General features: G+C 47.9%; 1 protein-coding gene across 3 annotated transcripts in view; it reads right to left on the bottom strand.

Moving 5' to 3' along the window:
* The window catches only part of SPDL1 (spindle apparatus coiled-coil protein 1), a 154,796-nt gene that overhangs the window by 58,731 nt on the left and 68,202 nt on the right, over positions 1 to 27,863 (bottom strand). For all 3 annotated transcript variants that reach the window (XM_077473515.1, XM_077473514.1, XM_077473516.1), the window contains exons 4-6: positions 26,380 to 26,574; positions 18,135 to 18,284; positions 6,162 to 6,260 (exon numbers count right to left, since the gene is read on the bottom strand). In XM_077473515.1, coding sequence (XP_077329641.1) covers positions 6,162 to 6,260; positions 18,135 to 18,284; positions 26,380 to 26,574 — 444 coding nt within the window. The remainder of the gene's footprint in view (positions 1 to 6,161; positions 6,261 to 18,134; positions 18,285 to 26,379; positions 26,575 to 27,863) is intronic.

Genomic DNA, 27,863 nt, shown 5'->3' with positions numbered 1-27,863 from the left:
CCGATACATGTCGCTCTGCCTACTGAAGGATGTGAGCGACCTCCCGTGCTGCAGCCTAGCTTCTTGTTCCTCCTTGATGGTTGACATATGCCATCGCCGTGGCGTTGTCTGACTGGATCCTGATCGGACACCCTCGTAGTCTCCTCCACCATCTGAAGAGGCATAGACTGATCACTCAAAGCTCGAGCACATTGATCGGCAACTTGGATTCCTCCCCCGACCAGAGTCGGCCCTGGGTCGATTGTACTCCCAGTACTCCACCCCAGCTGGGCAGGCTGGCATCTGTTGTGATCACTGTCCAATGTAGAGGTAGGAATGACTTTCTGGACCGAAGAGCGGGGACCTCAGCCACCAGAGCAGGGAGTCCCTGACTGACTGGCTCACCCGAATCTGCCGATCCAGTGATAATGGAGATTTGTCCCATTTCGTCAAGATCTCCTTCTGCAAGACTCTGGTATGAAACTGGGCATACAGCACTGCCTCGAAGGAGGCCACCATGAGCCTCAGGACTTGCATGCAAAATCATAGCGATGACCACCTGCGGTTCATCAATAGTTTTACCGCAGCTCTGAGAGTCTGCAGTTTGTCTGAGAGAAACACTCTCGCTTCCATGGAGTCCAGCAATAGGCCTAGGTACTGCAAGCGCTGATTCGGTATAAGCACTGACTTCTTTAGGTTCAACAGCCACCCAAAATCCTCCAGGGTTTGCATGGTGATCGCCACATCCACCTTTAATTTTGAGGTGGAAGCTGCTCTTAGAAGGAGATAGTCTAGATAGCCTACGATCGCGATCCCGCGTTGTCGCAACAACGCCAAAATTGGAGCCAATACCTTGGTAAAGACTTGGGGAGCTGATGGCAAGCCAAAGGGGAGACCCACAAACTGGTAGTGAGCTTCTCAAACTGCAAATCGCAGAAACCTCTGATGCCGGAGGCATATGGGTATGTGGAGGTATGCATTCTGGATGCCCATAGACGTCAGGGCGTCCCCTTAATGGAGTGCAGTGACCACTGAGCGAAGTGATTCCATTCTGAACCTCTGTAATTTTACAAAGCAGTTAAGGTCCAAGATTGGACATATACAGATTGGAATAGAACCCCTGGAACCTTTCCGACTCTGGAACAGGCACTATCACCCTGCGACTTAGCAGGTCCCTTACCGCCCCCATTAGGGCCTCCCGGTGAGCCAGAAGTAAGGGTATGCTGGAGGGGAAGAATCTGTTTGGTGGCCAAGCGAGGAACTCTAGAGGAAATCAGAGCAAATCAGTTCGCATACCCACTGGTCGGACAGCCGAGAGGCCCACCGGGCTGCCAACTCCCGAAGGTGACCCCCCACCCAAGAGACAGGTGGGGGCAAACCTTCATACGGTAGCACTTTTGCTCGCAGACTTGCGGTTCCAGGGACTCTTCTGTCCTTCAGAGGTCGTCCTGTCAGGCTGGGAGCGTTTAGCCGAAGCCCCGGGCAGACGAAATGTCTATTTTGAGCGGAAAATGAGGGCCCTTGCCTGCGGTGTGGCTACTTAATTTTCCTGGTCTGTGGGAGTAAGGTACTCGTCCCCCCTGTGGCATCTTAATGATGTCATCCAACGAGGCTCCAAAGAGCCGCTCACCAAGGAAGGGTAGATCCGTCAGAGCTTTTTTAGATGCTTGGTCTGCAGACCAGCATTTTAGCCAAATCAGGTGCCTCAGCACCACTGCTGACACTGAAGCCCTGGATAACAGAGGAATCGTATCCAGGGCCGCGTCACAAACGTACTTAAAGAGGAAGTAAACTCTGATGAGTTTACTTCCTCTTTCATTCCCTGCAAAGGTAAAGCATAATGGACTACTATGCATCGCATAGTAGTCCATTATGTGCCACTTACCTGACACAGGAGCCAGCGATGTCACCGCTGTCCCCTGTAGTCCGGCGCATCCATCTTCTCGGTGGGTCTCGCGGCTTCACCGCGATGACGTCACTCCCGCGCATGCGCACGGGAGCTGCCACGCGCGGCATATCGCCGTTGACGGGTACAGCGGTGCCTGTCTCTCGGCAAATATCTCCTAAACCGTGCAGATTTAGGAGATATTTCTTGGACCTACAGGTAAGCCTTAATCTAGCTTACCTGTAGGTCAAAGTGTGTTGTAAGGGTTTAGAACCACTTTAAGGTTTTGCATTAACTGGTCAGCTAGTTCCACGCAGACAGGGGAGGCCTGTTGCTCTCCCAATTTGCGGTGGAAAAGTTTTGCCCACTCAGTAAGCGTCTGCGACACAAGTGCTGAGGTCAGTACTGGTTGCACTGCTGACCCCACAATCGTAAACAAGGAACGGGCCACTGCCCCGGCCTTCCTGTCCGTGGGGTCCTTAAATGCAGGAGTCCCCTCTACCGGGATCGTGGTTACTGGAGGATCCACAACCGGAGGAGCCGACCATTCTTTAAGAAGGCTCTCCTCAAAGGGGTAACGCACCGTCATACTTTTTGGGACCGAAAAGGTCCGTTGCAGTCTTCCCCATTCCTTGTATATGAACTTATCGAAATAAGTCAGATAGTGAAACATCTTAGGTGCAAAGGCTGGCTTACAGGAGCCAAAAGGGACCGCTACTTCAGCAGAAGGATCTGCTGTATCCTGAATCTTCAGAGTATCACACACATAAGTGCTCCAACTTGCAATTTGTCTTGCGCGGACCCGGACGGGGACTCATCCTCACTGTCCGATCGGTCCTGGTCAGCGTCATCTGAAACGACAGAGCAGGGGCCACCAGTCTCAGCGGGGCCCAAGTCTGCGTCAGAGCTCTCCTTGGAGGGGGGGGCAGGGACCGCTTTTTACCACCTCTGTGCCCGCACGCTGCCTCCATCCTGGCAATGAACGTATCAAGGACCACCGACAAAGCATCCAAAAGCACTGCACTGTTTGCAGACAAGCCGGTTGCAATTGCCGGGAGTTTGGGGGAAGAGTCCTCTCCTGAAGGTGGGGTAACAACCCTATGGTCAAGAATAATGGAGCTGTGTCAGTCAGTGAATGAAAGAGAAATACTATTTGCTGAACAATAGTTTTAGCAAAACAATGCCACCATAAAGATCAGCTTTTAATGCTGAGTAACATTAGTATTTCCTGTACTGGAAATGCCTGTATACATCCCTTACATGCCCAGCACTCGTGTCCCTTAGTGTTATGCCGCGTACACACGAGCGGACTTTTCAACATCCAAAGTCCGACGGACTGAGTCCATCAGACTATTCGATCGTGTGTGGGCTGCAACGGACTTTTGACTCGCCAAAGTCCGAAGGACTTTAGAATATGGAACATGCTTCAAATTTTTCCGAAGGAACTCCGCCGGACCCGGTCCCTTCGAAAAATTTGCTCGTGTGTATGCTACTCCGACGGACTAAAACCGACGCTAGGGCAGCTATTGGCTACTGGCTATGAACTTCCTTATTCGAATCCAGTCGTACGTCATCACGTTCGAATCCGTCGGAGTTTAGTGTGATCGTGTGTGGCCAAGTCCGCTCAGCCGAAAAGTCTGTCAGAACTCCGTCGGAATTCCAGCAGAACTCCGACGGAACTCCTTCGGAAGTCTGTCGGACATAAGTCCTCTCGTGTGTACGGGGCTTTAGACTTCCTCTCTTCAGTTATAGAGATTTCTGAAACAGAGCATCTATGCTTTAAAGCTTCAGGTGAGGACCTGATTAGACGTCCGCAGCATCTTCCACCCTTAGTGTATGCGCCGTGTGCTCCACGTGGGCGCTACGTGCCACACACAGTGCCGCCTATCTCTGAGACCACACCCCTCTGCAATACCTACCCCCCCCCCCCTTGTTAAAAAATAACACTATACCGTGCGCATGGACAGCTTTCGGGTCTGCAAATGCAGAAGGAGGAGGAGGCAATGGCCATCTTAGAGCCTGAAATGCCGTCAGATACCTGCCAGAACGCGCTGCCTGTAATACAAGGCTGGGGTGCGATAAACATGCATGGATAGTGTTCAACAAAAAAGGCAAGTCTGATATATAAAACTGTGGAAGCCACCACTGCACCTCTCCAAGAGGGAAGGGAACAGTTTTGTCAGCAGTGGTGTTTGGCTCCTAGATAATGTTCTAGTAGGAGCCGTCTATATACATAAAATATGTGCTTATGAACTACTGCTGTACCCCCACTTAGAAGAGGTTCAACTAAGAACCCCCCTGGCTGCTGGGACCACACACGTTGCTATAGCTGGACACAGAGCTGCTGAAAAGCATTGTATAAAAAGGTATGTGTAATTTACTCCCCTCTAGTGGAGATATTTTTAAGGCATACAAAGTGTTACATATATGGAAGAAAAAGGCATAGGTGGACTTTTTACAGTTCCTAGGCTTCTTCCTTTACATTACCTTTCCTTGCTGCAGGATACTGCTGTAATAGCAGATCCAAACTTCACTTATCACGGTGGGTAATGTTAGTAAACCTTCAAAGACCAGGTCCCTATAATATGGGTTTCTTTGGACCTGTACAGCACCCCTCAAGAGTAACTTTAGGTAATGTAGAAAGACCAAAGAGAGTCCTGGTTCCTGGGGTCCAGCCCTCAAAGAGAAGCGTTACCGGCAAAACTTCCTTCTTCTATGCGAGGCCCGGGTACCATCCTGTGGCCTCAGTGGCGTGGATGGATCTGGTTGTGGAGGTTATTTAATCCAGCATGGATCCCTCCTGGAGCTCCTCAGAGCACATCGTCACTCACCTTAGACACTGGCAAAAAAACTGATGTACTGGAAGGAGGAGGGGTTATATAGGGAAGTGAACTTCCTGTATTGGGTATAGCAGTGTCAACACCTGAAGGTGGCCCATAACCCATTAAGTTATTACTTAGGCTCTGTGTCCCATGATGTACGATAAAGAAATAACTATTTCCAGACAGCATAAAGTGGTAATTAAAACCATATAGGACCAAATGATGACATTAAAGGGGTTGTAAAGGTAAATGTTCTCACCTTAATGCATTCTATGCATTAAAGCGGAGGTCCACCCTAAAGTGGACCTTCCGCTCATCGGAACCCTCCCCCCCTCCGGCGCCACAATTGGCACCTTTCAGGGGGGAGGGGGGTGCAGATACCTGTACAGGATAGCTCTCTGCGGAAAGGGGCGTAGATTACCCCTTTTTCCGCAAGCGCCCGCCCCTTTCCACAAGTGCCCCGCTGCCTGCTGGGAAACACACAGATCCCAGAGGCAGCGGGGACCGTCCTTATTGCGCAGCGCGACTCGCGCATGCGCAGTAGGGAACCGGGAAATGAAGCCGAAAGGCTCCATTTCCTGATTCCCATACCCAAGATGGCGGCGGCAGCACCCGAGAGACGATCTACAGATCGGCTTCGGGTGCTGACATCGCGGGCACGCTGGACAGGTAAGTGTCACTATTTTAAAAGTCAGCAGCTGCAGTATTTGTAGCTGCTGGCTTTTAAAAAAATAAAAAATAAAAACGTGGAGTCCCCGCTTTAAGGTGAAAAAACATCTGACGGTGCCTGCGCCCCAGCCCCCCGTTTTACTTACCTCACCCCTCGAAAATCCCGCGCTCGCCCCCGCCGTCCTTTCCACCGTTCAGCCTGGCCGCTGATTGGCTGGAGTGGATGGATGGAAAGCAGCGCAGCCATTGGCTCGTGCTGCTGTCAATCACATCCACTGACGCGGAGCGCCGGGGGGGGGGGGCCCGTGTGATACAGTGAGCGGCTATAGCCGCCGGCTGTATCACGGGAGCGCGCCCGCAGGTGCTTCTCACGATGCGAGGGAGCTTGCATGAACGTGAGAAGCACCTGCGGGAGGAAGCCGAGACAGCCGCCGAGGGACCCCAGAAGACCAGGTTCGGGGCCACTCTGTGCAAAACGAGTTGCACAGTGGAGGCAAGTATAACATGTTTGTTATTTTAAAAAATAATTCACTTTACAATCCCTTTAAGGATTAGGACGATCGAGATAGGGCGGCAGTATATTTGGCTGCTGCGGAGCATGAGAACTGTATACATTGGATCAAAACCACATTTTTTCTCAATCCTAACTTTTTAGAGCCGACTTTTAAATATCACTTTTTATCCAGGTCTGTGAACATATTTTTCTCTAATGCATGGCATATTAAATTGGCATAAATACAAGGAAGAAAAGTTATTCCAATACATTGTTATGCTACCACTTATGAAAAGCATGACAAGTTGCATACCTCAGCAAACAGAGAATTGCCTTTACTATTAGGATCTTGGGCCTGTTGCAATGCTTGGTCAAGCTGAACCTGCAGTTCTTGTTTTTCTTCATGTGATTTCTGTTAAAATTTCAAAAGAAGCAAGACTAAATTGCAGTAAGTGACATTGAAAAATAATACACACTTGTCGTCTTTCTATATAAAAAGAAACAAAAAAAATCACTTTGAAAACATCTCAGCATTCACATAGCGTTCGTTACCCCAAAACTTCATATTCTTGATATGTGCCTGCTGTACCATGTATTTGTATGGAAAAATAGGATGTTTGAACTCACCGTAAAATCCTTTTCACTGAAGTTCATTGACGGACACAGCATCTTCATTTTGACCTTAGGGTTATATCGCCCCTTTAGGAGAGGACTAGGCAGAAAGTGTTAAAAACAGCAACACTTTCAGGGAGCGGTCCTACTGGCTATAACCCCTCACACTGCATCCAGCAGCCCAGTTCCTCAAAAGCAGTACAAACATAAACAGGAGGGGTGGTTGCTGTGTCCGTCGAACTTCAGAGAAAAGGATTTTATGGTGAGTACAAAAATCCTATTTTCTCTTTTGTTCATTGAGGAACAGCATCTTCATCTTGACCTTAGGGACGTTCCCAAGCAGTGTCAAAGAAACGAGGGGTGGGAAAAACAAGAAAATAACTCCACCCATAACAACCAGAGGTCCTCAATGGAGGAGCTGCAACCTTAAACAGCCACCTGCAAAACCTTGCGGCCCAAGCAAGCATACGAAGATGCGCTCACATCAACCTTGTAAAATTTTGTGAAAGTGTGAACGGACGACCAGGTCGCCGCCTTACACACCTGGGAAACAGACACTTGATGTCGGAAAGCCCAAGAGGCACCAATTGACCTGGTAGAACGTGCCGTGACACGAAAAGGAGGTGCCCGTCCCCTTATGGCATAAGCCTGAACCACAATCTGTCTGATCCATCGAGAAATGGTGTGCGATGAGACCGCCAGTCGATACAAACAGCGAGTCCGACTTCCAAAAAGGAGCTGTAGCAGACAGAGCCCGCAATGCAAAGCCCCCTCTTTGGAGTGTGACGGCCGAGGACATAAGGCAAAAGCACAATGTCCTCATTTAGATGAAAGGCTGAAACAACCTTTGGCAGAAATGAAGGCTGCGGACGCAGCACCGCTTTATCCTTTTGGAGAATCAAGTAAAACACACTTGCAAGACAAGGCTGCCAACTCCGAAACCCTCCTGGCAGATGTATTAGCCACTAGAAAGACTACTTTCTGAGAGTGTTAATAAGGGAATCTCCCTAATGTTTTCAAACAGCGGTTTCTGATGCACCGAGAGCACCAGATTCAAATCCCATGGAGGTAGCGGTGGTCGAACCGGAGGAGCCACATGTCGAACCCCCTAAACAAACATACTCAACAATGAATGAGTCGCTAAAAAAAAAAAAAAAAAAAAAAAAAAAAAAAAAAAGACAGCCAAAGCTGATATGTGCCCCTTGATGGTTCTTAAGGCAAGTTTCTGATCCACTCCTCGCTGAAAAAAAAAAAAAACAGCAGGATCCTGGACATCGATTATGTGCACGGACACCAACCCATCTCCTCACACATGGAGATTTAGGCCTTCCACGTACGATGATAAATCTTCAGAGAAGATGACTTCCGTGCCCTCAGCATAGTGGAGATTACCGAATCCGACATACCATGCCGTTAAAGCCAGCGACAGTAAAGCAGGATGAAGTATTGGACGTTACGACAGAAGGTGCTCTCGCATCGGCAGTCGCCAAGGAACATCCACCACCATTCATACTATGTCAGCGTACCATGGATGCCCAGGCCAATTTGGGGCAATCAGAATTACCGGAATCCCCTCGGCCTCTACTCTGCGAAGCAGACGTGGTAGAAGTTGAGTGGGGGAAAAGTATAAAATCAGCCGATAATGCCCCCATGGAGCCACCAACGCGTCTGCCGCGGCCGCCCAGGGATCCTTTGACCTGGCCACAAACCTCTGTACCTTCCAATTGAGTCAAGAAGCCAGGAGATCCACATCTGGCGTGCCCCACCTTAGGCAAAGGAGCCAAAATAAAACTGGATGTAGCGACAATGCCCCTTGATCCAGCATCTGACGACTTAGGTAGTCCGCTTGCCAGTTTTCTACGCCCGGAATGTACACGGCCGATAGAGCCGGCACCCGCCGCTCTGCCCACCGCAGGATGCGAGTGACCTCCAGTGCTGCAGCCGAGCTCCTTGTTCCTTTTTGATGGTTGACATATGCCACTGCCGTGGCGTTGTCCGACTGGATCCTGACTGGACGCCTCTGCAGCCTCTATGACCATAGTGCACCACCTGATCGCCCGAAGTTCCAGCACATTAATCGGCAGGCAGGATTCTTTCTGGGTCCAGCGACCCTGGGCTGACTGTACGCCCCAAACTCCCACCCAACCATTCAGGCTGGCGTCCGTTGTGATCACCATCCAATGAAGAGGAAGGGACGACTTCCCGGACCAAAGGGCCAGTGACCTCAGCCACCAGAGCAGGGAATCCCTGACTAGCTGGCTCACCAGAATTTGACAATCCAGGGACAACGGAGATTTGTTCCATTTGGACAGGATCTCCTTTTGCAAGACTTGAGTGTGGAATTGAGCATACGGTACCGTCTCAAAAGTCGCTAGCATGAGACCCAGGACTCGCATGCAAAAACGCAGTAACGACCACCTGCAGGACACCAACAACTTTACCGCAGCTTGAAGAGTCTGCAGCTTGTCCAAAGGTAGAAAGACTCTTGCCTCTGAGGAGTCCAGAAGCAGGCCCAGGTACTCCAGGTGTTGAGTCGGCACCAACACGGACTTCTGTAGGTTCAGTACCCAACCAAACTCAGAGTTTGCATAGTGATTGCCAGAGCCTCCCTTAATTCTGAGGCGGAAGCTGCTCTCAGACGGAGGTCGTCCAGGTAACCCACGATTGCGATCCCCCGCTGCCTTAGCAAAGCCAAAATTGGTGCTAGCACCTTGGTGACAATGCCAGGCCAAAAGGAAGAGCTACAAATTGGTAGTGCTCATCCCCAACCGCAAATCACAGAAACCTCTGATGCTTGATGCATATGGGGATATGCAAGTATGCGTCCTTGATGTCCAGGGATGCCAAAAAATCCCCGATGGTGTGCAATGACCACTGAGCGAACTGATTCCATCCTGAACCTTTTGTACCTTCACAAAGCAGTTGAGGGCTTTGAGGTCCAGGATTGGACGGATCCCTTCCTTCTTCGGGACTATAGATTGGAGTAGAATCACTGAAACCTTTGCAGCGTCAGTACTGGTACTATCACCCCGTGCAACAGCAGGTCCTGTACTGCCCCTAACAAGGCTTCCCAACGAGAAGATGAAGGTTGGAGGGCAAGAAAGAAACTATCTTGATGAAACCATTTCGCAGACCCATTGGTCTGAAAGTAGGGAGGTCCACCGGGCCGCAAACTTCCGAAGGTAACCCCCCACCTGAGGGTCAGGTGGGGGCAAACCTTCATGCGATAACAGATTTGCTCACAGGCTTGTGAAACCAGGAATGCTTTTGTCCCTCAGCAAGCCCCTTGTTGGACTGGCAACGCTTACCTGCCAACCTGGGCAGACGAAAAAAATGGTTTCTGAGTGGAAAAGGAGGGCCCTTGCCTACGGCGTGGCTCCTTACCTTTTCTGGACTGTGGGAGCAACGTACTCTTAACCCCAGAAACATTCTTAATAATGTCATCCAGTGAGGCTCCAAATAGCCTCTCTCCTTGAAAGGGCAAGTACGCCAGTGCTTTCTTAGATGCCTGGTCTGCAGACCAGCATTTCATCCAAATCAGGCAACGTAGCAGTACTGCTGATACAGAAGCTCTAGAGAGCAAGGGGGCTGTAAGGCCGCATCACAGACATACTTAAGACCCTGCACCAACTGGTCCGACAGCTCCATAAAACCGGGGAAGCCTTTTGCTTCTCCAACTTATGGTGCAACAATTTTGCCCATTCAGTAAGCGTCTGACACCAGTGCCGTAATGCTGACCCCCACCAACGTAAACATGGACTGGGCAACCGCCTCTGCCCTTTTGTCAGCAGAGTCCTTGAAAGCAGGAGTCCCTTCCATCGGAATCATGGTTACCTTATTTAACCTGGATACCGGGGGGGGGGTCAACAATCAGAGGAGATGTCCATTTCTTCAGGAAACTCTCCTCAAAGGGGTAAGGCCCGCTGTGGTTTTCTCCACTCCTTGTAAATAAACGTATCAAAATAAGTTGGGTAAGGAGACACCTTAGCCGTGCAGGCCTGCTTGTGGGACCTGAAAGGGACAGGCACCTCTGTAGATGCCCTCGCCATATCCTCCACCTTTAAGGTATCCTGCACCACTGTAATAAGTGCTGCTACAAGTGTCCTTTCCTGCGCTGACCTGGATACTGAGTCATCCTCACTGTCCGAACAGTCCTGGTCCGCATCCTCCGACACATCAGAACAGGGGACGCCTGTCACAGCAGGGCCCGAGTCCGAAACAGAGCTTTCCCCAGAAGACGGGGGGGGGGGGGAGGTTTACTGCGCACCACTTCCACCCTGCAACAAAGGCCTCCAGGACCACCGACAGAGCATCCATAGGCACCGCAGGTGCAGGGGAACCAGTTGCAATAGCAGGGATGTCTGGGGAAGAAGCGCCAGCTTCCAACACCATGCTGACCCACACTCACCTGTCACCACTTAGGGACCTAAGGCAAGTCATACAAAATTTCCACCCTCCTAGCTGCCACAGACTGAGGGGCCCCCCGCAGGACTCCCCACCCTGACCCAGGTACTGTGCTGTGTTACCCGCTCTCCCCGGTCTCATCCACTAGGTATCTGTGTAAAAAGCGTACTGTTCTAGAAGGAAACAAGCACCCAGCGCTAGAGGCAAAACTACCTGAGGCTACTAGAAAATGGCTGAAAGGCAAAAGACTGGCTGTGGCTACCCAAAAAAAAAAAAATGGCCGTGGCCCCAGGAAAATGGCCGCGGACCACGCAGCGGCCTCCCCTCATGTCAAACACAGCACAAATACCCCACCGTGGCCCAGAAATGGGGAAGAGGACAAGCAGACCCACAACATCCAGCGTAGCCCCTATCAGGACCCAGAGCCCCCCCCCCAGGAGGGCCCCCAGCCAGGTACGTGCACCTCACCCCCATGTGCCCAGTCACACAGCAGCCATAGCATGGGGAAGAGGGAAGGGACAGGAAGAGAAGAAAGGGAGAGTGAGAGACCCACTAGTCGACCTTCCTGGAAAAGCCCAGCTGCTCCATCCTGCCGAGACAGGTGGAACCATACTTATCCCTCCTAAAGGGGATTGCTGGATGCATTCCACAGACAGACCCATCATCCGAGCAGTACGGGGTGGCTGATGGCCACGGCTGAATGTGACACAGACAGCAGTAGCCAGGTCATATGTGTTCCCCAGAGCATATAGCTCACCGGCCCCCCCTGGATCAGACGGAGTATGTTGTGGCCGACCCAGCGCATAGTTAGGGCCTGCTCACGCTCAATGGCCAGGCTGGGGAGACTACAAGGAGCTATATTATCCAGGCTGTCACCCAGCTCAGCTGTTGATTGTAGATCACAGGAATCAAAAATGCAGAAAAGAAAAAAAAAAAAAAATTCCCAGGACCAATGGTCTTACCGGGAGCCTGGTCCTTTTCCTACACTTGGCAGAAAACAACTGAGCTGCTGGACGCAGTGTGAGGGGTTATAGCCAGTAGGACCGCGCCCTGGGCGCTACTGTGCAAGTGTTGCTGTTTTTAACACTTTCTGCCTAGTCCTCTCCTAAAGGGTGATGTGTCCGTCAATGAACGAAAGAGAAAGTATCCCGTTTTCTTTGTATTGCTTCCTTTATGTGAAATACCTTGTGTTCCTTCCAGTCCCTCTGCTTTCCTGTTAAAGACTGACCACACTAATCAGGACACACTGTGGTCAGTACTTTAGCTATGCTGGGAACTCAGCCCGCTCTCCTCCAATGATCATGTCCTGGCATGCTGCACAGCCATTCACTGGGAAGTTGCTGTGCTGCTGCTTCTCCTCCCCCAAACTCTTATATAGCTGAGAACAGAGGGAATGCGATCACTTATAAAAAAAAAAGGCAAAAAGGTATTTATAATGTTTTTTTTTTTTTATCTTTACAAAAATGTTTTGCCTTTTATTTCTATTTTAAACTGAATGTGTTTTACAAGGTGATCATTTACTATCACTTCATGAATAACATCTATGTTTGTAAAAATGTTTGAAATGTCTACGTAGTTACACAGTAGGCGAGATTGAAAAAGTAGCACGTCCATCAAGTCCAACCTATGTGTGTGATTATATGTCAGTATTACATTGTATATCCCTGTATGTTGCCGTCATTAAGGTGCTTATCTAATCGTTTTTTTTTAAAACTAATCGATGCCCCTCGCTGAGACCACCGCCTGTGGAAGGGAATTCCACATCCTTAACACTCTTAAAGTAAAGAACCCTCTACATAGTTCAAGGTTAAACCTAATTTCTTCTAATTTTAATGAGTGGCCATGTGTCTTGGTAAACTTCCTTCCGCGAAAAAGTTGTATCCCTATTGTGGGATTCACTAGTACTAGTATTTGTAAGTTGAAATCATGTCCCCTCTCAAGCGTCTCTTCTCCAGAGAGAATAAGTTCAGTTCTCGCACCCTTTCTGCATAACTAATATCCGCCAGACCCTTTCTTAGCTTTGTTGCCCTTCTTTGTACTCTCTCCATTTCCAGTACATCTTTTCTGAGGACTGGTGCCCAGAACTGGACAGCATACTCTAGGTGCAGCCGGACCAGAGTCTTGTAGAGTGGGAGAATTATTACTTTATCCCTGGAGTTATTCCCCTTTTCAATGCATGCTAATATTCTGTTTGCTTTGTTAGCAGCAGCTTGGCATTGCATGCCATTGCTGCGCCTATCTTCTACTAGGACCCCCAGGTCCTTTTCCGTCCTAGATTCCTCCAGGAGGTTCTCGCCCCAGTGAGTAGATTGCATTCATATTTTTGCCACCCAAATGCATTATTTTACATTTTTCTACATTAAACCTAATTTGCCATGTAGTTGCCCACCCCGCTATCAACCCTCCTCCTGCTGCTAGCAGCTTCAGTACATCAACAAGCAGTATAACGTAGAAAAAGGAGGGGTGGGTGCTGTGTCGGTCGGTGAATTACATTAGGATTTTACGTTGAGTACAAAAATCCTATTTTCTCTTACATTCACCGACCGACACAGCTCCTCTCTGTAACTACAAGGGACGTCCCCAAGCAGTGCCAAATGAGGGGTGGTAAAAACAGCATTAAAAACTTCATCCACCATGGCAAGTGGGAACTAGTGAAACTAAACCCACAAAAAAACAGCAGTGTGTGGAAACTCCACCACAAAACCGGGCATCCTCAACAGGAGTGATCCCCCAGACCGCAACCTTGCGGAAGTAATGCAACAGTGCAATAACAAAACAGTACGGTGTTTTTATCGAAAAACCAGGGAAAAAAACTCAATAGCAACTACACGGCCGCCTGCAAAACTTTGCGGCCAAAACCAGCATCAGCACTGACTTCTACCTTGTAAAACTTGGTAAACGTATGGACAGACCACCAGGTCTGAGCGACAGATGATTGGTGTCGAAAGGCCCAAGACGTTCCGATTGCTCTTGTAGAGTGGGCCGTGACTGGAAAGGGAGGCACCTGCCCCTTCAAGGTGTAGGCTTGGACTGCAATCTGTCTGATCCACCTGGAAATGGTGACCGACAAAACCGCCATACCCTTCTTAGGACCAGCCACCAAAACACACAGTGAGTCTGACTTCCGAAAGGAAGCCGTGACAGACAAGTACACCTTCAGAGCCCTAACCACATCGAGAGCGTGAAGGGCCACCTTTTTGGGGTGCTTCAGCTTAGGACACAACGATGGTAATACAATGTCCTCATTGATATGAAATGCCGAGACCACTTTCGGTAGAAAGGACGGTTGCGGACGCAACACCACCTTATCCCTGTGGATGACCAGATAAGGCGACTTGCAGGACAATGCCGGCAGTTCCAAAACCCTCCTGGCCGATGTGATGTCCACTAGAAAGACCACCTTCCGTGAAAGGGTCAACAGAGGAATCTCCCTGATATTCTCAAACGGCGGCTTCTGAAGCGCCAACACCAGGTTCAAATCCCACGGAGGTAACGGAGGATGCCCTGGAGGGACTACATGACGCACCCCCTGAACAAAAGTGCTCACTAGTGAGTGAGACGCTAGGGGTCGCTGAAAAAAAGACAGCCAAAGCTGAAATTTGCCCTTTAATGGTGCTCAATGCCAACCTCTGGTCTACACCTTGCTGAAGAAACAGAAGGATCCTGGAAAGGAGCACCGATGCCACCCTTTCTCCTCACACATGGAGATATAGGCCTTCCAAGTACGATGGTATATCTTCCTGGAAGAAGATTTCCATGCTCCCAGCATAGTCGGAATCACCGAGTCCAACAGACCCTGGTTCCTCAATACCTGGCTTTCAACAGCCAGGCCGTTAAAGCCAGTGATGGTAAAGCAGGGTGAAAGATTGGACCTTGAGATAGGAGGTCCTCTCGCAACGGCAGCTGCCAGGGAGCGTCTGCCACCAGGCGCACCAGGTCTGCGTACCAGGCCCGCTGAGGCCAATCTGGGGCAATCAAGATTACCGGAATCCCCTCGGCTTCCAATCTGCGAAGCAGCATGGCAACAATTTCAGTGGAGGAAAGGCATAGATCAGCTGGTACTGATCCCACGGTGCCACCAGCACATCTGACGCTTCTGCCCATGGATCTCTTGTCCTGGACATGAATCTCGGGGCCTTTCCGATTGAGCCGGGAGGCCAATAGATCCACATCTTGTGTGCCCCATCTCAGGCACAGCAGCCTGAGTACCTCCGGATGCAATGCCCATTCTCCTGGGTCCAGCATCTGTCGACTCAGATAGTCCGCCTGCCAATTTTCCACCCCCGGGATGTAAATGGCTGACAGGGCCGGAACGTGTCTCTCTGCCCACCAAAGTATGTGAGCAACCTCCCGAGCTGCGGCAGAACTTCTTGTTCCCCCTTGGTGATTTATGTATGCCACAGCCGTGGTGTTGTCTGACTGTATCCTGGTCGGACGCCCTTGAAGACACGTCGACCACGCGTGGAGGCACAGCATGATCGTTCTCAATTCGAGAAGATTGATCGGCAACTTGGATTCTTCCGTCGACCAGAGGCCCTGAGCCGACTGAATCCCCATCACTCCACCCCAGCTGGCCAGACTGGCGTCTGTAGTGACCACCGTCCATTTTGGAGGAAGGAACAATTTTTCGGCCGGAATCCCCGGGGACCTCAACCACCAGATCAACGAGTCCCCGACTGGCGATCCAGGGACAACGGAGATTTGTCCCATTTTGTCAAGATCTCCTTCTGCAGGACTCTGGTGTGCAACTGGGCATAAGGTACTGCCTCGAAAGAGGCTACCATGAGCCCCAGCACTCACATGCAAAAGCAGAGTGATGACCACTTGCGGTTCATCAGTAGTTTGACCGCAGATCAGAGTCTGCAATTTGTCTGAGGGGAGAAAGACCCTCGCTTCCCTGGAATCTAATAGTAAACCCAGGTACTCCAGACACTGGGTAGGCACAACCACCGACTTCTTTAGGTTCACCAGCCACCCAAATTCTTGCAGAGTCTGCATGGTGATTCGCCACATACTCCTCTAATTCTGAGGCGGAAGAAGCTCTCAGGAGATCATCTAGGTAACCCACGATCGCGATCCCGCGTTGTCGCAGCAAAGCCAATACTGGAGCCAGTACATTGGTAAAGATTCGGGGGGCTGATGCCAGGCCAAAGGGAAGAGCCACAAACTGGTAATGGGCTTCCCCGACTGCTAAACGCAGAAATTTTTGATGCCGAAGGCATATGGGTATGTGCAGGTACGCATCCTGGATGTCCAAAGACGCCAGGGAGTCCCTGTGATGGAGTGCAGCAACTACTGAGCGACCTAATTCCATTCTGGACCTCTGCACTTTTACAAAGTGATTGAGGGCTTTGAAGTCCAAGATTGGACGTACCCCTTCCTTCTTGGGAACCACAAAACAGATTTGAGTAGAACCCCTGGAAGCGTTCCGAGTCCGGAACTGGTACAATCACCCCCTGATTCAGCAAGTCCTTTACTGCCCCCTAGCAGGGCCTCCCGGCGAAACAGGGACGTGGGTACGCTGGAGGGGAAGAATCTGTTTGGCGGCCAAGAGAGAAACGCTCTTGTAACCTGTGGAAATCAAATCTGGACCTGGACGGGGAATCATCCTCACTGTCCGAACAGTCCTGGTCAGCCACGTCTGATAGGTCAGAGCAGGGGTCTCCAGCCACAGCAGGGCCCGAGTCTGCATCCGAGCTCTCCCCAGAGGACGGGGGGGGGGGGGGCGCAGGGGCTCTCTCATCTTGCACAAAAAGCAGAAAACCTGCAGTAAAAATATAGACCGAGAGGCCCGCAGGGTTTCCTAGGTCATTCTCCTTGCTAGGCAAAATAAAAACTGAAGCTGAAGCTGCTAGCAGCAGGAGGAGGGTTGATAGCACGGGGCCCGGCCCCCCAGGGCGGGATTAAAGTTCTGTGTATTGTGTAACAATTTTGCCTAGTTTCTCCTAATGGCAGGCTATACAACCCATGTAGTTACAGAGAGGTGCTGTGTCGGTGAATATAAGAGAAAATGGCTATTCTGCATTTATGAGTATTTTTAGGGGCGTAAGCTTTTGTGGGAGTAGAGTCTTCCTAAAAAAAACGCTAATGCAAAAACGCGGCAAAACGTGCGTTTTTAGTGCAACATTCTATAGCTAAAGCTACTGCCATTTTTATAACATCCAGTGTACATGAGGCCTCACTGGGAAAATTTTACATTTCTGAACATTTAAGCCCAAGAGACAAAAGCCTTGAGCCTTCAACCAGAAGAGTTAAAGAGCACTTAATCAATAGAGAAGATGGCCTAATACTACAGGCTAAAAACATTCGATCGGAAAAGAAAATTAAAAAAAATGTTTTTCAGGCAGATCCGATTGGAGCATCCATTGCTTTCTATGGAGCGGTGAATGTCAACGGACATGTGTCTGTTTACACCTGCCGACATTCAGTTTGATCCTGTCCACTAAAAACAGATGGATGGGGATCGGTTACCCATCCTCTGGCGGATCGGAATGACAGTTGGATAGAAACAGACAGGTGGTCCGTTTCCATCAACAACCCATAGAGGAGAGCGGGGATGTGTCTGATCTGCATCAGCGGAGCGGACACAGACCTGTCATCCACCTGCTCAGCAGGGATTAGCGGAGAGATTCCCTGCAGAGCGGGCGGATCTGCTAGTGGACTTCCCTAGTGTGAAAGGAGCTTCACTGCAGAGATTAAACTACTATACAGGATTGATACAATGTTGCAGAGACAGAACTTTGTTGATTGTAATATTCTGCAAAATTCAAAGAAGCACGTCAACCTGGAGATGTTTTTGAACACCCAGAGAAATATAATGTCCTGCTTGTGTGATTGGCTCACTGATTTTTCCAGAAGTCTGCACAAAGATACAAGTCAGATTTTAGGCATCCTCTGCAACAAATTTTTTTGTTCTTGGTGAGATATTTCCAAAGGGTTAATCACGTCTAAAGAGATCCAGACCCTGCATTTTTCTCATTAGAACATTGCAAATGTAGTTATTTAATGAAATAGTCACTCCAATACAAATTCACTCTGCGCTCAGTTTTATTCAGAGCAAAAAAAAAAAAAGGTAGAACTGCAACAAAGTGTATTACAGGCAGGATCAGCAGGTGAAAAAGGATAAAAAAAAATAAAAAAAAAGTCTAAAAATAAATCAAATTAAAACAAAACACAAGCCACATTTAGTAGACTGGCAAGTCTCGAAAGTATTACACTTTTTTTTTTTTTTTTAATGTTTAAACCAAAAAGAAAAAAAAAAATGTTTTACCTCTAAAGCACTGAAGTAGTTAACTGCTTCTTTTTCTCGCTCTTCTTTTTCCACTTGTAGACGTTCAACCTGACGACTTAGATTTTCATTAGCCAGAATAAGTTGTTCATTTTTGTACTGCAGTTCAGTCAATTCTTCTTGCAAATGTGCCTGCCAGTGCAAATAAACAAAGACTGAATATTTTTAACTGTTTATGTATGACACTGAAATAATCCCTAGTACGAAGGTGAAAAAAAGGATTTTTGGCTTGCCTATAAAATCTATTTCTTGGAGTACAGTACAGGACACAGGCTCCTTTAGGTCTTGGCCAAAGTTTATATGTTGCCACCTTCAGATAAGGACACTGGCAAAACAACTTGTTAGGACAATCTAGTTTTTTTTAGCATGTAATCAGGGAAAAAAAAGCCCTCCTGAGGGGAGGGTGTCCTGTAACCTGTACAGTACTCCAAGTAAAGGGTTTTACAGGTAAGTAAAAATCTCTCTCTCAAAGTGCGTATAAAGGTTCCTTTTTTTTTTTTTTAAATAGCCATGTTATACTTACCTCCTTTGTGTAAGGGTTTTGCACAGAGAGGCCCCAATTCTCCTTTTTCTGGGATCATAGAATTCATTAAGGTGAAAAACCTTGAGACTTTACAACTCCTTTAATCGTATGGTACATGACAAAGTCTTGACTTTAGGATGTCCCCAAGCAATACAGGGGAGGGCAACACAGCAATCAATGCCAACAGTCCAGAACAAAACATGGGAATCTGGTTCCCAACTCAAAGAGCAGCTTGAAGCAACCTATTGCCAAAATCTAGTGTCAGCAGAGGCCTGAACCTAGTAAAACGTCACAAATGTTTGAACAGACGACTGAGAAATATGAAAAAACGGACGCTTGATGCTGAAAACCCCAACAACAGGCACTGACTGAACATGTCAAGTGAACCTTAAGACGGAAAGGAGGATTAATACAATTCAAGGCATACGCCTTAGTAATAATCTACCTAATCAACCTATAGATGGTGAAATGAAATGCACTAAATCCATGTGAGCCTGCAGGCAGGGCAAACTTGGCAAGTGGAGGTTTGGATGGAAGTAGTAGCCAAGAGAAACTCACACTGCACATACTACAACTAAACAATTTAGAAAGATCTCTTTGGGGTGCTTTGGAACAGGACAAATAGGAAGATGTCCTGATTTAGAGAGGAGACTACCAAATAGAGAAAGGAGGCCCGAGGCCTGAAAACTACCTTGACTTTATGAAGAATAAGGAAGGGTTCCTTATGAGGGAAGGTTGCTAGTTTTGAGACCCGTCTCACTGACATGATAGCCACAAGAAAATCCACCTTACGAGCAAGGTCAGCCAAGGGAATATCTCAAATGGGCTCAAAGGGAGGCTTCTGTGAAACAGACAGGACCAACTGAGATCCCAAGGAGAGACAGCTGTATGAACAACATGAGCTTCCTCATGAACAAAAGGCAAGGATGCTGGAAGTAAAAAAAAAGAGAAAAAAGAAAAAAAAAAGGGAAATAGGATTTATTGTTACATTACAAAAGTAGGAAGTGCTTTTATGGGTGAAGGTGCACTCCCCCCCTAAATACTGCAACTGTCTGTCATGCGGAGCTTTCATTTGTAAGTTGCTGTGAGCAAGAGCAGATACATAAAGACTCAGTCAGTAAGGAAAGTTTTTTTCTTTTTACAAACTTTCTCTGCAGTCCCTCTAATCACCAATATTGATAGGCAGTTAACAATCTCACTGCCTGCTTTCCTATAGGCATTGTGGAGGGCATTTGCATGCTTCTCAGCATGCTGCAGCTGGGTATTGAGGGCCATACCACTACATAAAACTTACCAGAAGGATGTTAGTTTATGATTGGGGGGGGAGTGCAGCATAGGGTTAAATGTGCAATTTTATGGGGCGTGGCCTGACCTTGCATGGAGTAGGACGCGTGTCTCCGGAGCTCCGCCGAGGAATCCTGTCTCCCACGCTGATCCTGTGACACCACAGCACCGATACTCACCTGAACACGTCTGGCAGGCGTCCCTCCATTCCGGCGCATATGTCTCCCTCGAAATCCCAACGATCGGCGGCGGCGCGGTTGTCACAATACCGCCGACATGTGAGTGAGGAGGGGGAGGAAAATGGCGGCGCGGAGGAGCCGGGAGGGCCGCGTGTGGCGGGAGACACGGACAGGCTTCTTGAAGCCATTACATTATGCCGCACGTCCCTTACATCCCAAATTGAGGAAGTGCAAATGGACATATCTTTATTGAGGCAGGACTTTCAGAAACTGCGTGACCGGGTAAGGGACACTGAGACCCGTATTAGCAATGTGGAAGACGCTCTCCCACCACTGCAAAATGATGCTGACCACATGCAGAAGCAAATAGACCTCCTGGTTGCTAAACAGGACGAAATGGAAAATCGCATACGCAGATGCAACATCCGATTGATTGGTCTTCCGGAGGGGGCTGAAGGTAAGGACCCCACAACTTTTCTGGAACAATTGCTGATAAGTACCTATGGCCGAGAGTCTTTTTCCCCCATGCTGGCGGTTGAACGCGTGCATCGTATGCCTGCCAGGCCTCCACCTCAGGGTGCACCTCCACGCACCTTTATTGCAAAACTCCTGAACTATAAGGACAGAGATGCTGCCCTCCGCATGGCCCGGGAAAAGGGTAATATCCCTGTGGGCAATACTAAAGTTGCAATCTTTCCTGATTTTTCCGCGGACGTCCAGAAACGCCGACAGAGTTTCATGGAGGCCAAAAGATTACTACGTGCACAGCAAGTGAAATACTCTATGCTATTCCCAGCACGCCTCAGGGTGGAGGCAGGAGACCGGGCGCTCTTCTTTGAACAACCCAGAGAGGTCATAGCATGGCTGGAACGCAGAGTGCCTCAAGATGGAGCTGCCCGAGACCCTTTGGGACGTGTGAGCTAACACTTTTTTTGTTTCTCCCCTGGTGTCCTGGAACTGTGGCAGGTTGCCTGATCTCTCTTTGCTGCTCTAATATCGCTAGGGTGCTTGCATCTGGGGCGTATGTTACCTTTATGCCCTTTCTACTTTGAGATCTGCTGAACTTTCCGATTCTGGGACATTTGCGCCTGCTGATGGTGTCAACGTTTATGGATCAACTTTTTCCCTTTTTTCTTAGTGTCCCTGTTGAGGGACCTTTTCTGCAATACATACCTGTTTGTTTTGTTTCAACAATTTTGGTTTTCCTTTTTTTCTTTCTTCTTTTTTCTCCCGGAGCAAGGGGAGACATGTTAGACCTACGGTCTAATTGCACGGTGCAGCGGAAAACTGCTCCATTGTCTGCCGGGACTTCTTCTTGTCATGAGGGAGCTGGTCACTGGGACTGGACAGCAACTGACACTTTTGCCTATTTACCCGGGTCACCACTGTGTGCTGTTATACAGGGGGCTCTGCTTTGCCTTGCCCTCTGGTACCGGTGGCCGCGATCCTCTTTCAGACTTATTGTTCTAAATTTTCTTATTGATTTAATGAAACTGGTTTTCCCAGCCAGACATGTTTGGTTTTTCAGGGAATATGCCCGCACAAGTTGGGGTTGGTGCAGGGTAGGGTGGGGGGAGGGGGGTGGTTTGGTTAGGGTTTCCATGCAGAAGATTACTATAAATAAGTTGAAGTATGTATCTGGACTAAGTGTTGCTTTTACTGAATGTTTTTTACCACTACTGCCTATGCAGCCCCTGTTTGGGCTTGATCAAGCACAACTGTATTGGGGTGCGTTTATAGGAGGGCTGTTAGGGGGTAAGCCGACTGCACTTATTACTTTATATGACTCTATATGGCATCTATACGGTTTCTTACCTGGAACGTGAGGGGCCTGCGTGATAAAATTAAGCGCGTGGCAGCCTTCACGTTCCTCAAAAAGCAAAGGGCGGAAGTGATGGTGCTAGTTGAGACGCATGTGGAGGGTGGACTGCAGATGGCCCTTAAACGCCCTTGGATTGGGTGGGCATTTCATTCCACCTACACGTCTCATTCGAGGGGGGTTTCGGTACTTGTAGCGAAGTCTGTCCAATTTGAACTTTGCGAAATTCTTACTGACCCACAGGGCAGGTTTGTTTTTCTACATGCTAAATTGTATGGGGAACCCTACCTTATTATGGCCTTTTATACCCCCCCTCCATTTACCATGACGTTGGTTTTATGTCCAGACATCCGGCGGTTCCTGTTATCTGTCTGGGGGATTTCAACACTACGCTTAACCCTTCCCTGGATAGGCTCAAACCCCCCGAGTTGATGATGGGGCAAGCTGGGACCACTAGGTTGTCCAGGCTTATAACCACCATTCACCTTGTGGACACTTGGAGACACAAATTCCCTCAAAAGAAGGAGTACTCATGCTTCTCACCCACACATGGTTCTCTCTCCCGTATTGACTTTATACTAATATCTAAACAACTCACTCCAAGACTCAGGGAAGTATTGTTTTGCCCCAGACTACTTTCGGACCACAGCCCCTACTCTGTAGTGCTTGACGTACCCCTGGGTAGGCCTCCGCGGGCGTGGCGGCTAAATCCGTTCTGGCTGACATTATTACCCGAAGATGACACTATTGAGGCGGAGTGGATAACATTTTTTGAGGATAATGACCACACGGCCTCAGTTCCAGCAGTGTGGGATACATTTAAATTACACGCTCGATCGGTGCTGACTGCCCACATTAATAGGCTCAAAGCTGACTCGGCTACTGTCATTATTGAGGCTGAGGCAGATTTGAGCTCCATGGAACGCACCTACATAGATGACCCGTCTACGGCAAACGCTGATGCACTTAGACTACAGTCGAGAGTGGTTTCCTAGCTGCACCAAGATAAGGCCCGACAGAAACTTTTTTTTACCAAACAAAAATATTTTGAATCCGGGGAAAGAGCTGGTAAGTTGCTAGCATATTTGGTGCACAGGGAAGACAGGCCCCCGGTTGTTATTTCTTTGCGGGGTCAGGGTGATACAATGATCACGGACCCTTCTGAGGTGACAGCTAGATTTCGGGACTTTTTTGCGGACTTATACACCACTACAGTCTCAGACGACACCACTCCGATGGACAGCTTTTTGGCTCAGGTTTCCCTCCCCCAAGTTACGGAGGAACAGGTACAGGATCTGGAGGCTCCCCTGACCACCGATGAAATAGTGGGTGCTATTGCGGAATTTGCAAAATCCAAGTCGCCGGGGTCAGATGGTCTTCCCATTGAATTTTATTCCCGTTACCAAGACATGCTGGCGCCTAGGCTTCTCGTCCTCTACGGGAGTCTTTTTGATACACTGACATTGCCTCTGTCCATGAGGGAGGCAACGATAGTTTTGATTCCCAAACCTGGAAAAGATCCGGGTTTCCCGGAATCATACCGCCCAATCTCCCTATTGCAGGTTGATATTAAGATTTTAGCTAAAATACTCGCTACTAGATTGAACGGAGTGATCCTTAGCCTGATTCAGGCTGACCAGGCGGGCTTTATGCCGGGGCGGAATACGTCGTTCAATCTACGCAGGCTTTATATAAATCTACAGGCAACGCATGAGGCGGTGGGTGAGCGTGTGGTAGTGACACTTGACACGGCTAAGGCATTTGACTCAGTGGAATGGGAGTATTTGTGGAAGTGTCTAGCGGGATACGGCTTTGGCCCGAATTTTATCCGGTGGGTGAGGCTGCTGTATCATCACCCAACGGCTAAGGTGGTGGCGAATGGGTGGTCCTCCCGGGCGTTTGGCCTTAGTAGGGGTACCAGACAGGGGTGTCCACTGTCCCCGCTACTATATGCCTTGGCTGCTGAACCTTTAGCGGTGTCGATTCGTGCGGACCCTGCGATCAGGGGACTGACGATGGGTCGACTAACCGAAAAAAAATCAGTCAATACGCTGATGACACGCTGTTATACCTGGCGGACTCTGGCCCTTCCCTCGCAAAGGCCCTGCACATGATAGAGTGGTTTGGTAGCTTTTCCGGTCTTCGTATAAACTGGGAAAAATCCCAAATTTTACCTATTGACAGTTTTCCACAGTCAGAATCTCAGGCCAGTCTGCCTCTTCAGCGAGTTGGCACTATTAAGTATCTGGGTGTATATGTCTCTAGGAATCCAGCAGATTACATTGCGCTGAATGTAGAACCATTATTCTCCCTGGTGCGTACCAAGATTCAGGCCTGGTCTCGCCTCCCCCTTGGGGTTTGGGGGCGCGTTAATCTGATTAAAATGGTCCTATTACCTAAAATACTGTATGTGTTGTGGCATGCCCCGGTATATTTGCCGCTGAAATATTTTAAATCCCTTGAAAGTCTCCTTAGGCCCTTTGTATGGGGGAATAATAGACACAAGCTTCCTTGGCAGGCTTTGAAAAGCCCGACTGATATGGAGGGCATGGCTCTTCCAGATCTAAATCACTACTATGTTGCCTCACAACTGTCTCAGCTTTTTCATGTAGACAAGACTGATAAACAACGCTTTCTTACCCTTCTCTGCCCTACATGGGCACAAATTGCAGATGATCCGATAGCTGCTATCTCGACGGGGGCGGGGAGCTCTGTCGTGGAGCCAGGTAAACACTCCATGCTTTTTCATTACAGAAGGATTTGGGATCTGGCATCCACTAAACTGAATGTTACATCACCAAATGACTATACCCCACTTTGGCATAACAAACAATTGCCGGAACTTCAAAAGATCCAGGGTGTTCAGTTATGGGTATCGAGGGGAATATACTACCTGCATCACCTGATTCACCATGGTACTATTAAAACGTTTCAGGCGCTGCAGGAGGAATTTGGTATTCCAAACACTATGCTATTTCAGTACCTACAGGTTCAGCATGCACTTAGAGCACAATTTCCGCAGTCATTGCCTCGGCCTGCTCCCAATCCTATTGTCGCCATAGTGAAGGATACTGATCCCAAAAAGCTTATCTCGTGCTTTTATGGTATGCTTACGGCCCCCGTCTCGGCGAGACTAGCGTATGCTCTGAAGTCCCGCTGGGAGGGTGATGTGGGTGAACTGACAGACGAGGAATGGGAGGAGGCTCTGGAGATGTGCAAGTTGGTGTCCCCTAGGCTCCAAGACAGGCTTTCTCAGATTTACATAGTGCATAAAGCATACCTCACCCCCCTCAGGACCGCCAAATATAATACGAATCAATCTGTGCTCTGCCCGATGTGTACTCTTGAGACTGGGACGTTCTTCCATCTTATCTGGTCTTGCCCCAAACTGCAGGAACTTTGGAAACAAGTAGTATCATTTCTACATGATGTTATGGGCTCACCCTTGGCTCTCGACCCCAAACCCTGTCTACTAGGGATATTTCCTGACGTATTAGATAAAATTACTAACACTTTCCTGCAGGAAACCTTGTTTTCTGTTCGAAAAGTGATAGCTAGACAGTGGATGAGGCCCCTTCCACCCCGGGTTGAGGACTGGAAACGGGAAGTTAATTTTACGCTCCCATACAAAAAATTCTTATATAAAAATAGGGGTTGCCCAGCGAAATATCATAGAATATGGGATAGATGGCTGCAGGAGGCTGCCACGTGTGATGAGGGAATTTGATGTAATGTTACAGTAAATAACATGTCAATGTTAGGACTTTCCTTGGCTGTGATACATAATGGCTACTGTAATAGAGAAATGTCTCTTATCTACTGTTATGGTTATGACGCAACACCTTTTGAATGTTCGGTGTATGCCACTGTGATTGTAATCTCTGCAATAATGTTCAATAAACATTACCTGTGTAATGGAAAAAAAAAATGTGCAATTTTATAAAATTGCAGTTAATTGAGTGAAATTATATTTTACACATGAATATTTGACATAGGGTGCTCGCAATACATTTAGTTTGCAAAGCATGCTGGATTTTTAAGTAAGAAAGCCAAGCACTGCCTTACTTGTCTACCACTAACAATTCTTACAGGTCAGTACAGGATAACTGAAAAGGATAGGTGGTAATTTTGCCCTCTGACTCATTCAAGTGCATGTTTTTTAGTCAAGTTGAATTGATGTGGATCAAATTTTACAGGCTATTGACAGCAGTACAAAAACTACAGTTGTGTGTCACTTGCTGACAGCGAAAGGTAAATATTAAATATAATATTTCATACTTCTCTGTCTGAAAAATAAATGTAAATTTATAGTTCAGAAAATTACTAAATCTATTATACATGCCCCATTCATTTGATTCCTTCTTGAATATCTATAAAAAAATGTTTTATTATAGTAAAATATATGACTGATAAGCTGCTCACCTTGGCACTTTCTAGTTCATGCATCTCTAGCTGAATTGTAACCATTTCTGAAGACATTGTTTCATGACCGCGTTCAGACATCATTCGAAGTTCTTCAGATTTATTAGCCAACATCCCAGCCTGATGGTCTAATTTTTGATGCAACTGTTTCTCACTCAGTCTTGCTTCATCTAATTCAGCTTTCAGCTTCTCCATCTTTTTATAGGAACAGAAAAGTTGTGGTTTTTAATTTAATATATACCCACTCCATTTCTGATAAATAGAAACATTAGATCAAAAGAAGAGTTCTCAAAGTACCATTAATTATTGAGTTCTAGGAAACTGGATAAATTCTATTTGCATCCCTTCTGTAATACAACTCCCTTTCTGCATGCTCCCATCTACATATGGGGAAGGGATAGATGTAAAATTACTCTCTTTTTTTTTTTCTTTACATTGAACAGATGCAAAGTTTTCTTATATTGGTACATCCACTGTTTGGGTTTTTCTTCATCTCTCTGTGTTTCTTTCCAGGTAAAACAATGGTATATTGTATTCATACTTAAGAGCCTGCCCATGCACTGTTGTAATGTAAAAAACATTCTATTAATCCACACTCCCAGAGAACTTCCAGTTACAAAACATAGGACGTATTGGCCTTTAAAGCAGTAAAAAAGTTCGCTGTGTGATTTTTACCTACAGGGAAGCCGTAAAATGAATATCTCTTAAACGGTACACTGGATGCAGCCGGTGACATGACTGGCGCATGTGTTCTTAAGGTCCTTCCTGCCGTGCCAGAGCCGAGGGCAAGAGTGAAATTATTGCGGCTCCAGGCCACTCAAAGCCGGATCCCGTGAACCAGGAAGGAAGACTGGGAAAAGATGTCAGCCCTGTCAGCGGTGACAACAAGCTGCTGGAGGGCTACGTTTTAGGGAATTTCATAATGCACTAGTATGCGATACATACTAGCATATGCAGTTGCCTTTATTTTTTATTTTTTTTACTGCTACGATTTTACAGTGGATGTAGACCCACACATATACCAAGTAAAGTGAACAGCCTCCGATGATACACAGGGATAAAACAAATCTCCCTACATAAGTTTTACATGTAAAAGCTGCTGTCTTCAGCTTTATATATTCTTTAGAAAAATCTGATGTGTTACATATTTTCTCTTTCTGTTCAGCACTGCAGTGAAGCCTGGGCATACAGCTGATTGGAGGAAAGGCACACACCCAATCTCCTCATTAGGTAGAGACTTTCAGATCTGTTGGCTGAATAGTCCAGCACTCTGCTAATTTATAGCATCCTCCCCAACACAAATTTCAGCCTGCTTTTATCTCAGTTGACAGAGAACTTGTCAGAATAAGAACACAGCAGAGACAGCTACAGGATATAGTGCTTTGAAGAGAGATAAGAAAACACTACAGATATATGTGTCCTGCTCAAATTTCATGAATCGGGTTTACATCCACTGTAGTGGAAAACGATTTTAATAAAAAAAT

The sequence above is a fragment of the Lithobates pipiens genome, unplaced genomic scaffold (assembly GCF_037356315.1).
Source record: "Lithobates pipiens isolate NorthernLeopardFrog02 unplaced genomic scaffold, aLitPip1_a1.2 Scaffold_8, whole genome shotgun sequence".
Taxonomy (NCBI): domain Eukaryota; kingdom Metazoa; phylum Chordata; class Amphibia; order Anura; family Ranidae; genus Lithobates; species Lithobates pipiens.
This window is presented reverse-complemented; position numbering and strand designations above follow the sequence as displayed.